General features: G+C 44.0%; 1 protein-coding gene across 4 annotated transcripts in view; it reads right to left on the bottom strand.

Moving 5' to 3' along the window:
- LOC129703385 (neprilysin-like) overlaps nt 1-13,151 on the bottom strand; it is a 123,150-nt gene that overhangs the window by 21,436 nt on the left and 88,563 nt on the right. For all 4 annotated transcript variants that reach the window (XM_055645769.1, XM_055645772.1, XM_055645771.1 and 1 more), the window contains exons 15-17: nt 11,754-11,831; nt 8,561-8,664; nt 6,960-7,018 (exon numbers count right to left, since the gene is read on the bottom strand). In XM_055645769.1, the coding sequence (XP_055501744.1) occupies nt 6,960-7,018; nt 8,561-8,664; nt 11,754-11,831 (241 nt within the window). The remainder of the gene's footprint in view (nt 1-6,959; nt 7,019-8,560; nt 8,665-11,753; nt 11,832-13,151) is intronic.

Here is a 13,151-nt window from a genome sequence, read left to right as displayed (position 1 = left end):
GCTTGTATTCACTGGAATTTAGAAGCATGAGAGGGGATCTTATAGAAACATATAAAATTATTAAGGGATTGGACAGGGTAGATGCAAGAAACATGTTCCCCATGTTGGTGGAGTCCAGAAGCAGGGGTCACAGTTTAAGAATAAGGGGTAGGCCATTTCGGACTGAGATGGGGAAAAAACATTTCCACCCAGAGAGTTATGAATCTGGGGAATTCTTTGCCATAGAAGGCAGAGGAGGCCTATTCACTGGATGTTTTCAGGTGAGAGTTAGATTCAGCTCTTTGGGCTAAAGGAATCAAGGGATATGGGACGAAAGCAGAAATGGGGTTCTGATTGTGGATGATCAGCCGTGATCATATTGAATGGCGGTGCTGGCTCGAAGGGCCAAATGGCCTACTCTTGCAGCTATTGTCTATGTTTCTATGTTTCTATGTTACAAGTGACAATAATAAACCTAAAAATTACCTACAAACAACTATAGAGCAGTCCTGAACTATCTACCTCATTAGAAACCCTTGGACTATCTTTGATCGGACTTTACTGGATTTTTCTTGTACCAGTTATTCCCTTTATCATGTATCTGTACGCGATGGCTCGACTGTATTCATGTATTGTCTTTCCGCTGACTGGCTAGCACGCAACAAAAGCTTTTCACTGTAGCTCAGTACACGTGACAATAAACAAAGACGTTCTCTACAGTCATGTACTCAATCCAATACCAACATGCCATCTAATGGGCGAGATGTTAAATTGAGGTCACCCTGCCCTCTTATTTTAATAGCCAGGCTTTCAGAAGTACTTGGAAGGACATTGTGGACTGCAAACAGGCTGACAATGAAGCAATGGTGCAACATCAAGATGGGTTCCAAGTCGGCTAGGTTCCATTTCAGTGCCGCTGAAGAGGTTAATTGCTTCCATATTCTTGAGCTGAAGCAGAGTCCAATGAATCTAGTCCCTCCAATGATAAAGAAACTCTGTACAGAGACCATTCCCTCCCTATTCGTCCCTTCCCACCCAAACCATCCCCTCCCCGGGTATTTTCCCCTGCAACCCCAGGAAATGCTACACTTGTCGCTTTACCTCCCCCCTCGACTCCATCCAAGGACCCAAGCAGTCTTTCCAGGTGAGGCAGAGGTTCACCTGCGCCTCCTCCAACCTCATCTACTGTTCTAGGTGTCAACTTCTCTACATCGGCGAGACCTAGTGCAGGCTTGGCGATCGCTTCGCCCAACACCTCCGCACAGTCCGCATTAACCAACCTGATCTCCCGGTGGCTCAGCACTTCAACCCCTGCTCCCATTCCGAATCTGACCTTTCTGTCCTGGGCCTCCTCCATTGTCAGAGTGAGGCCCAGCGCAAATTGGAGGAACAGCACATATTTCGCTTGGGTACTTTACACCCCAGCGGTATGAACATTGACTTCTCTAATTTCAGATGGTCCTTGCTTTCTCCCTCCTTCCCCTCCCCCTTCCCAGCTCTCCCACAAGTCTATTGTCTCCGCCTCTTCCTTTCTTTACCTCCCCGCCACTCCCCCCCCCTCCCCCACATCCGGCATCAATCTGAAGAAGGATCTTGACCCGGCACGTCGCCTATTTCTTCTCTCCATAGATGCTGCCACATCTGCTACATTCCTCCAGCACTTTTGTCTACCTGCACATTATCAAGGTAAATTGGGTTCAAACACTCCCAGATGGCACAGGGCTGAGCTGACTGGGAGGTTTGGATTTAGCCTCTGCTGAATTAACAAGCAGCAGATGGATCGGAAGATAAGAAGGAATGGCTTTCATGGAATGCTTTTCATGTCAGTCTGGAGTCATTCCAAACACATTGCAGCCATTTTCCTTATGATTGTACAGGTCCACCACTGATTTTCCGGCACCCTTGCCGGATTATCTGTTTTGCCGGACAAACAGAGGTTGGCCTCGGGGGACGAGATATGGCCTGTCAAGTCGGCTTTGGAGGTCGGCTATGGGAATGGATCAGACTGCTCCGGCCAGGCTGGAGTTCCAGAGCCCCGGCCGCAAGGGGCGAATTCGACCACTGATCGGAAATCCGGCTGCGGAAGTCCTGATGAGTTCAGATTGGCCACCTCATAAGTTCATAAATTCAAGGAGTAGAATAAAGAGCCTGTCCCACTTGGGCGTCATTTGCGCGTCATTTACGTGACATCATTTACGCGCCACGACGCACGATGCGCTCGTCGTGACGCGCACGTGATGCGTGCATGGTGCACATTACGCGCACATGGTGCGTGGTGACGTAGGCAGTGATGCACGGTTGCGCGCGGCGCCCCAGGATTTTAGGATGTACAAAATCTTTGCGCGCCATCTGCATGATGTGCAAATGATGCCAAGTGGGACAGGCCCATTGGGCCATTCAGTTCATCAAATCTACTCCGCCAGTGAATGTTGATTTAACAACTCAACGCGTCTACTTCCTTCGAAGATTGAGGAGATTCGGCATGTCAACGAATACTCGTTTGAACCTCTACAGGGAAGTATGGCAGAGACCATATTGACGGGTTGCATCACGGCTTGGTTCGGCAGTTCGAGCGTTCAGGAGATTTCAAAAAGTGGTGAACACTATCTGGTCCATCACGGGTACTGACCTCCCCACCATCGAAGATATTTACAGGAGGCGTTGACTCAAAAAGGTAGCCAGCATCAAAAAAGACCCACACCACCATGGCCACACTCTTATTTCTCTCCTGCCATCTGGAAGAAGCTACAGGAGCCTGAAAACTGCTTTGTCCAAGTTCATCAACAACTTCTTCCCAACAACCATCAGGTTTTTTTAACAGTACAAACTCCAACTAAACGCTGAACTGTACATTGCCCGGGTTGCATGAGACTGGGACTTTGGGCTTTGTATTTTTTTGCACTATATTGGATTTTTAATATATTGAACTTATTTTATGTTTTTTTATTATATTATCTATTGCGTACTATGTTTACACACATACTGTGCTGCTGCAAGTAAGAATTTAATTGTTCTGCTTGGGTACCAATGACAATAAAACACTCTTGACAGGAGATTGTGGGATCGTGCTGTGTAGACCCTTTCTACCACAACAGTGGCTGCACTTTATTACTAAAGCCCTCATTAGCTGCAAAGCGGTATGGGATGTTATGAGGTCACAAATGGCCACAGATTTCCTTTGATGCATACTACTTTGAGTCATGACCTATTTCCACTGATTAAGTTAAGATCTTAAGGATGTACAAAGCAGAAACAGGTGTAAGGTAAATGCCTCCTTGAGCACTTCTGTTATTCATTAAGTTCTTGGTTGAATTTTTACTTTGACTTCCCTTCCCTACAATTTAGTTTAGTTTAGTCCATAAATTCATGATAGGAACAAAATTAGGCCATTCGACCCATCAAGTCTACTGCGCCATTCAATCTTGACTGACCTATCTGATCTATGTGCCACAACTCAATGACTCAATGATGACTATCATTACATTGCCATTTCCATTTGAAACGACATTTAAAACATTGTGATCCAGGTTAACACATTGCAGGGATATTACCTGTATTTGCTTTTGGTCACATTAATCTCTCTAGCTGTATTTAGGTTGTGCTAATTCCTTTTAGCACCTTATTTCCCCAGATATGGGGCTCTCCAGTTTTTTTCAGGAGGCTTCTTGTGTCTTCAATATATTGAGTAAATTCTCTTCTATTTCCGACTTCCCCAGTCACATCTACAGAAGCTTTCACAGATTGCTTTTATTTTTCTTTCTACATTACTTACATATTCTGTTTTCCCCATTCTTAGGAATTTTTTGGTTCTCCATTATTAAATTCAGATATTTTCTCAACCCTCGGGGCAAACATTTATTTTTGGCATTTTTCTTTGATCTAACACCATCTTCAACTTGCCATGTTAGACTCGGTTGGCCCACTTCTGCTATTTATCTTTTGCACTTTAAAGGGATATATATTTGAAAAATATGCATTAATTTTTTTACTTTGCGAGTCACTCTTAAATCTCTAAAAATAGTTTCCCAATCTAACACAAACAACTCATTCCTCATGCAACTTCATTTGGGAATCTTGGTTTAATTCAAATAAACCAATGCTAATTTGATCAACCTTCATTAAAACCAGCCAACAACCACAAGTATCCAATCTTTTCCATGTTTGTTCTGGTAAACATCCTTGTTTACCAGATCACGGTTGAATTCTATGACTGCAATAAATCAATCAAACTCTGGAGAACAAAATAATCAATTGGGAAACGTTCAGGTTAAAGGGGAACAATAATAAGATCATAAGATCAAAAGATCATAAGAGGTAGAATTAGGCCCATCAAGTCCACTCCACCATTCAATCATGGCTGATCTATGTCTCTCTCCTAACCCCATTCTTCTGCCTTCTCCCCATAACCTCTGACACCCGAACTAATCAAGAATCTATCTATCTTTGCCTTAAATATATCTACTGACATCTCCTCCAAAGCCTTCTGTGGCAAAGAATTTCACAGATTCACCACCATCTGACTAAAGAAATTCCTCCTCATCTCCTTCCTAAAAAAACGTCCTTTAATTCTGAGGCTATGACCTCTCGTCCTAGACTCTCCCACTAATGGAAACATCCTCTCCACATCCACTCTATCCAAGCCTTTCACTATTCTGTATGTTTCAATGACATCCCCCCTCATTCTTCTAAAACCCAGTGAATATAGGCCCAGTGCCGTCAAACGTCATCATATGTTAACCTACTCATTCCTGTAAATTGCTTCAATCAAGGGTTGAGCCTTATCGCGGCCTTCGAACTATCTCTAATCTATAATTGGACTTTACTGGCCTTTATGCATCTTGCACTAAATGGCTTGATCGTAATCTAGTCTTTTTGCTGTCTGGATAGCACGCAACAATAAAACTGTTCACTGTACCTCAAGACAACTCACAATAATAAACTGAACTGAAAATCTGCTCCTTGATTTTATGAGAGGCGCGAGCTCTAAAAATAATGATTGGGTAATATATTCTTTAGACTTTACTTTAGACTTTTGATATATAGCGTGGAAAAAGGCCCTTCGGCCCACTGACCGGTGATCACCCCATACATTAACACTATCCGACGCACAAGGGACAATTTACAATTTTTTTACCAAAGCCAATTAACCTACAAACCTGTACATCTTTGGAGTGTGGGAGGAATCCGGAGCACCCAGAGAAAACCCACATGGTCACAGGGAGAGCATGCAAAATTCGTACAGACAGCACCCGTAGTCAGGATCGAACCCGTGTCTCTGGCACTGTCAGACAGCTACTCTACCACTGTGCCCCCACTCTTACCCCTCAATGCAGTAACTTGTGAGATTTGTTATATGAAATTCCTGAAGAACTCGGACAGTTCAGTGTGTCTCCATTGCTGAATGGTCTTTTGAATTTGTGAAAGAAACCCCTCGATATTTTTGTTATGTGGAATCCATAACAAAGCAAGTGGCTGTTTAGTTTAGTTTATTATTGTCACGTTTACTGAGGTACAGTGGAAAGCTTATTTGTTGCGTGCTATCCAGTCAGCGGAACGACTGTACATGATTACAATTGAGCCGTCCACAGTGTACAGTGACAGGATAAGTGACAGTGCAGTGACAGTGACAGGATGTTCCCGATGTTGGGGGAGTCCAGAACCAGGGGTCACAGTTTAAGAATAAGGAGTAAGCCATTTAGAACGGAGACAAGAAAACACTTTTTCTCACAGAGAGTGGTGAGTCTGTGGAATTCTCCGCCTCAGAGGGCAGTGGAGGCAGGTTCTCTGGATGCTTTCAAGAGAGAGATAGATAGGGCTCTTAAAAATAGCAGTCAGGGGATATGGGGAGAAGGCAGGAACCGGGTACTGATTGGGGATGATCAGCCATGATCATATTGAATGGCGGTGCTGGCTCGAAGGGCCAAATGGCCTAATGCTGCACCTATTGTCTATGCCTATTGATAAGGAGAATAACATTTAGTGCAGGATAAAGTTCCGTATAGTCTGATTAAATTTAGTCTGACGGTCTCCCAAGAGGCAGATGGTAGATTTAAGTTGCACTTGTAAGCACCACTGGACTGCATAACCCAAATAGAAAGTAATATAACATTAATTATTAAAACAGGAATGATTAATGAAGAAAAAAAGACACAAAGTGCTGGAGTAACTCAATGAGTCAGCAGCATCTCTGCAGGACATGGATTGGCACAGAAAGCATTTAGTTGGGATACATCACAGCATGGTTTGGGAACAGCATCATCCACGACCGCAAGAAATTGCAGAGAATTCTTTACGCAGCCCAGACCATCACACAAACCAACCTCCTTTCCATCGACTCCATCTGCACTTCACACTGCCTCGGCAAGGCCACCAGCATAATCAAGGACCAATCTCACCCTGGTCATTCCCTCTTCTCCCTTCTCCTATCAGGCAAATCATTATTTTATATACAAAGACAGATTCAGACCTCACCCTTCAGACAAGAGCTACAGAAGAGTGTAAACACACACCTCCAGATTCAGAGACAGTATCTTCCCAGATGTCATCAGGCAACTGAACCATCCTATCTCCATCTAGAGAGCAGTCCTGAGCTACCATCTACCTCAATGGAGACCCTCGGACTGTCTTTAATCGGACTTTACTGGACTTTACGTTGCACTAAAAATTATTCCCTTTGTCCTGTATCTGTACAATGTGGACGGCTTAATTGTAATCATGTGTCATCTTTCCACTGACTGGATGGCATGCAACAAAAAACGTTTCACTGTTCCTCAGTACACGTAACAATGTAATAAACTCAACTAAACGTTTCGGCTGGGGATCCTTCTTCAGACATCTCTATTGATAGCAGGGCCCTGACCCGAAATGTCGCCTTCCACATCCTGCTGCCTGACCCGCTGAGCTACTGCAGCCCATTGTGTCTTGTCTTAGTAAACCAATATCTGCACTTCCTTGTGTCTATATTGAATGAAGAGTTTTACCGATCTGATTAGTGCTTGCAGAATAGAAGGCGTTTACCACAGCAGCTCCCGATATCCACCTGTAAAACAAACCAGGGTAAAAATTACTCTGATTCTACCCCCATTAACCTTGGTTTCCGTGGTGACCTGTCACCTTGCAATCACTTCCACAGAGCTTGGAGGAGGGAGTTTCATGCGTCATATTGGACTTTGTCTCTGGAACTGCTGCGCTACAATGCTGAGAACTATATCCTGCACTCTGAATCTTCCCCTTCACTCTACCTGTTGATTGTATTTCAAGTAACTCCTAATTTCAAGTAACTCCTGCATTCCTTCCCCCTCCCCTCTCGCTCTCTCTCTCCCTCCATCCCCAACCCTAGTCACCCTACCATTCCTGCATTCCCACCCCTCCATCTCTCCATCCCTCCCCCACCCTAGCCAATCCTACTGTTTGTATCCTTGTATTCACCTTGTTATCACACCTTCCCAGGCAACAATGGGTCATTATGCACTCCACCATTTCTGAAGTCATCTGTTGCCACCCTTCATTTGTTCGAGCCTTTTCTCGCCTCCAGTTTATTAGTTTATCCCCCCCTCTCCCTCCCCGCTGCCTGACCCGCTGAGTTACTTCAGAACTTTGTGTCTATCTTCGATATAAACCAGCAGTTCCTTCATACACATTGATTGTATTCATGTATGGTATTATCTGATCTGATTGGATATCATGCAAAACAAAGCTTTTCACTGTAGCTCGGTACATCTGACAATAATACACTTAAACCTAACTAGTTGATGATGCAAGGAATTGCCATTACTGGTTTACAAAAATAGACACAAACTATGATTTTCAAAATAGCTCATTAAACCTCATTAAATAGGTTTGCGTCTCTTTTAGAAACATCCTACCAATCAGGTATTGGAGGTGCAAAGGGAGTTGGGAGTGCTGTTGCAGGATTTCCTTTGCGCTTAGAGATTCAGAGCAGGAACAGGCCCTTCAGCTCACCGGATCCGCGCCAACCAGCGATCCCCGTGCACTCGCACCATCCTACACACTAGTGACAATTTATTTTACAATTTTTACCAAATTTTCTATTTACTGCTTCTATTTTGCATTGTTGAGGATCTGTTGAACCATCACGTTAAAAGCCCTTGAAATTTAGACATTAGACTTTAGAGATACAGCGTAGAAACCGGCCCTTTGGCCCACATGACCAGCAATCACCCCGTACATTAGCACTATCCTACCCACTATGGACAATTTACAATTTACAGAACCAACAAACCTGCGCATTTTTGGAATGTGGGAGGAAACCGGAGCACCCAGAGAAAACCCACTCGGTCCCGGGGAAAACATACACACTCCGTACTGACAGCACCCATAGTCAGGATCAAACCCAGGTCTCTGATGTTATAAGGTAGCAACACTACCACTGCACCACTGTAACATCCAAAAGGTAAATTTGTAAATTAAATTGGTGGTAAGGAAGGCAAATGCAATGTCAGCATTTAGCAGAGTGAGCACATGCTCCACATGGACGGCACATATGGCCAGGATGGAACAGGGTCTCTGGCGTTGTGAGACAACAGCTCTGCATTGGAGAAATGAATAAAGGAACACTTACACTTCTTTGTCAACTTTTTCTCTGAGTTTTTTCAGATTCTTTTTCTGTCCCAGCTGCATATTTTGAAGAATATTCATGAAGTATTCGTCAACGATGAAATGCAACTGAAGGAAAAAGAAAGTACATTGTGAATAATAGCCTACATTATCCTGACCTCGGATGCTGTCTTTGTGGTGTTTGCATGTTCTCCATGTGACCACGTGGGTTTACTTCCGTTGCTCCGCTTTCCTTCCACATCCCAAAGACATGTGCGTTTGTAGGTTAATTGCCACTCTGTAAATTCCCCCTAATGTATACAGAGTGGTTGAGGAGGTGAGATAACTTTGAGACTAAGAACTGCAATTGCTGGTTTACTAAAATGGACACAAATTCTGAAGAAGGGTCCCTCGACCCGCCATCGATCCATGCCCTCCAAAGAGGCTGTCTGACCCGCTGAGTTGCTCATTGTTTGGGATAACATAGATAGAGTGCGAATGGGTGATCAATGGTCGGCCTGGACTCTGTGGGCCAAAGGGCCTTTTTCCATTCTGTATCTTTCAATACATCCAAGCGGGAATTGGTTGTGATAGTGCAATTTTCTATCCACCGTCTCAATTTCCCCCAAGGCCACACATTCATGAAGAAAGCCCATTGCTCATAAAAGGTGCCGTGTCACCCACCCGCAATGTTCATCAGTCAGCAGGACACCGCCCGAAGATTCCTCAGTCAGCGGGACCTCACCCAAAAGGCTCGGTGGTCAACGGGGCCCGCCCGAAGGCTCATTGGATGGTGTAACTGGGAGGGAGCTGAAGACGTCGGGGGTGAACTGGGGTAACATGGGCGGTTGCAGGAGGTGCCCCCAGACCATAAATATGGCTGAGCGAGGAGAGAGACTTCGGAGTTCGGGAAAGGCTCCAGTACTTCGAGCGTGTGGTCTGACCAGACTTTGGACTTTGAATAATGGCGCCCAAAAAGGGCAGCGCTTGCATGTGTAATATGCGAAAAGAATTTCATTGTGCAATTGCACATGCGACCAATAAAGTACTATTGAACTATTGAAAATTGTAACCCATTTATCAGTAACTACTGTTGTCTATCCAATCTTTCATGTTCCAACTGATGAACATTTGGAAGAGGGAGAGAAGTGGGAGAGAAGGGGGAGAGAAGGGGGAGAGAAGGGGGAGAGAAGGGGGAGAGAAGGGGGAGAGAAGGGGGAGAGAAGGAGTGGAGACACTTTTAAGATGTATAATGAAGTTTGGCGGGCATTTAACCTACCGTAGGTCTTCCTTGGTCCTGAAAACCCCAATGAGCCAAACAAAATGCCCGGTCAGCGAAGGAGATTGCCTACGGCTGCCCTCGAGTGCCTGTAACCAATAGCGACCCCACTCCACTGCACTACGAGTTCACAAGACCCATGCCGACCAAATTTTACTTGCGGAAAATATTTAAATATCCTGAAAAACTTTCCGCAACCTAGCTGAGGCCGCGAGTAGGCGGGAACTTCCCTCGAGCATGAAGGAGAGTTCCAGCGACCTCATAGGACCTCCTAGGACCTCGTGTCGACCATGCTGCGAGTTTGAGTCGAAGGCAAACTCTTCTAAACTCACAGATTAGGTCGCCCATGTGGGACAGCCCCTTAAGGCAAAGTGTACATATTGCCAGAGTCGTTTGCAAGGTTTGATGAAAAGCCCAAGGCAAGATAAGTCTGATGAAAAGCCCATTGTCTCCTTGGATCTCATAACTCTGATGTCAACACCAATATTTTAGCAGAGTGTTTTTGTGACTTCAGCCACGCTTCCCATCAGTCTGTTTGAGTTGTGGTTTGAGTTGTGGTTATGTTTTGTGTTCAAATATAGTGCTGGCATTTGCTCCAAGTAAGCCCTTTGTCACCCAGTAAGAAAGATCCCTTGTTCCAAAAAACAGAACATGACTGCCTGGTGCTGTGAGGCTTGTGCCCTCCAAATTCCTCTGGTTTAGCCAGCCAGGAGATTTTTGAAGTGCTTTATTAAATATAAATCCAGAAACGATGGAGTGTGTGTTTGGGAAGAAATAGAGGGGGAAGCCGAAGGGTTGGTTGTGTGGATGAGAACAGGGTGATGTCAAAGTGGGAGACAGATTGGTAGCTGGGTCCCTGGAATTCTGAATATTTAATATGTAATCGTTAAACAAAGTTTCTATTGATTTGGACTATGATATGCCTCAAATAAAATTTAAAATTTATAAAAGAATCAAAGAATTATAGGGCACGGAAATAGGCCATTCGGCCCACCTTGACCATCCCAACCAAGTTGGCCCATCCTATCCAAATATCTGTCCAGAAAGGGGGGGGGGGGGGGGGGGGGGAGTGGGAGAGCAATTTTATTGTCCGACTGTGATGCCTGCCGTTGCGATTTGGTACAAGGGAAGTTAAACCCAGGATCTCACCTGTAGAAAACATATCAGGTCATTGCTGCTACAATGCCTACTTGTTGCTGCATCTGCTTATGTCCTGTTTGTTTCATAGGGTGCAGAAGAGGTTTATCAGAATGCCGCCTGGACTAGAGGGTGTGAGCTACAAGGAGAGGTTGGGCAGACTTGAATCATTTCCTCTGGAGCGTTGGAGGCTGACGGGAAACCTGATAGAAGCATGTCAAAAGCAGATAGGATAGTCATTTTCCAAAAGTGGAAATGTCATAGACTAGGACATAGCCTTTAAGTGAATGGGGCAAAGTTTAAAGGAGATGTATGGAGCATAATTTTTGCAGGAGGTGGTACTTGCCTGGAACTAGGTGCCAGGTGTGGTGGTGGAGGCAAACAGAACAGTGGCATTTAAAAGGCTTTTAGATAGTCACACGGATATGCAGGGATTGGAGGGAGATGGAATACGCGGAGGCAGAGGAGACTGGTTTTCTTGGCACTATGCTCAATACATACATTGTGGGCTGTTGGACCTGTTCTTGTGCAGTATTATCCAAGTTCTATGTTCTCTGTCTGCTGGGGAGACTCAAAAGTTTGCAGAATCGTTGACCATAGAAACAGGCCTCTCATCCCTCCATGTCCATGCAACACTAACCGATCTCCACAGATGCTGACTTCCCTCATGAGGACCTCCCGTGTATATCCAACGGGATATATTTTATCCAATTTATAGTCAATAACACTAAGTGATGAGATGGGAACTCTGAACTTGTTGCCAAAATAATTTTTCTTCAAAAAAAATCAACCATTTACTTACCTCTTTGTATTCTTCATCCAGTTTGGCATTGTCCTTAATGTTTGGAGGGTAACCAATTCTCTGCTTGATGGCCTTAGCCTAGTAACATAGAGAACATAGAGATTAGTGGTTAACAATATATAACTCTTTTTATTTTTATTTTTAATTTTTTTAATTTTATTTATTAGAAGTAAATACAATACAGTGGTACCTTTTTCCAGGTTCCCAAAATTATGTTAACATATTACATTCTCTGTACAACTTCCTTTTTTTTTTTTAAAGTGAAAAGTAAGAAGTGAAAAAGAAAAAGAGTTAGTAAAGATTGGATAGACTAGTGTGCGTGAGTAAGAAGCAGAAAAAGGAAATAGTGAAGAAAAGGAAATAAGTGAGGAAGGAAATGCCGGAGGGAGTTTATCCAATCGCCACAAGGAGATGATTTTTTATATTCTAGGTCGTCTTTCACCCATACCTGAAACTTTTAATTTTTACGATACTGTTGCACCACATGACTCCAAGAAATCAATAAATGGAGACCAACTCATTAAGAATTGGTCTTGTTTGTCTTTTAGGAGGAGTCTCATTTCTTCCAAACGTGCTGTGTCCAATATATAACTCGTTATTGAAGGACAGTAAATCCTCGTTTTAACCGCATACCATACCCTACTTTAAACTTGTACCATTTCTAACTTTTCCCAGTTCTGAAGAAAGGTAATCGGTCCAAAATATTTTCTCCACTGTGGCTGCTAAGATGTGTCTAGTGTTTTCTGTTTTTATTTCACATTATTAGCATTTGCCCTGGGTCCTGAACTCCATGATCACAACCTTTGTGGCAAGTTGCCTTCTACCCTGACGCGTTATGTCATGAGTTGATTGTAGACGATGAATTAAAAGTTTTGTGTTCAACCTCACTGAATCGTAAGCATGAACCAAACCCAAGGAATGCAACACAGTTAACTATTTCTCCGCTGGGACAAATTTTGCTCCAAGATATATTTACTGAAAGCAAATGAGTTTGGGGGAAAGATATCAGACAGTTAAATAGTTAGAAAAGGCACAAGACTGGAAAATGTTAAGATATGTTCAAGGAGTGCCAGGAATGTGTGGGGGGGGTTGTAAACATTGGGATTGTATCATTGGAAACTAAATGGAGAATTATGTAGCAGTGCTCAGATCATTCTTGGCGATCTCAGAGAAGGGGACTTGGTGCGTGAAGATTAAAATAAACTATTGGACTACAGTAAACCTTGCAGTTTACGATTGTAGTGGGGGAGGGGGGGGGGAGTGGGGGGGGGGGGGGGAGGTAGAAGAAAGGTGGGGGCAGGACAAAGCCTGGCAAGTGATGTGGATTCAGTTGAGGGGGGTTGATTGTCAGATGGGTGGACAAAGGCCAGAGATGAAAAACAGACAAAAGGCTGTGAG

Source organism: Leucoraja erinacea, chromosome 14, assembly GCF_028641065.1.
Source record: "Leucoraja erinacea ecotype New England chromosome 14, Leri_hhj_1, whole genome shotgun sequence".
In the NCBI taxonomy this organism is placed as follows: domain Eukaryota; kingdom Metazoa; phylum Chordata; class Chondrichthyes; order Rajiformes; family Rajidae; genus Leucoraja; species Leucoraja erinaceus.
The sequence above is the reverse complement of the archived record's forward strand: the minus strand, read 5'-3'. Positions and strand labels throughout refer to the sequence as shown.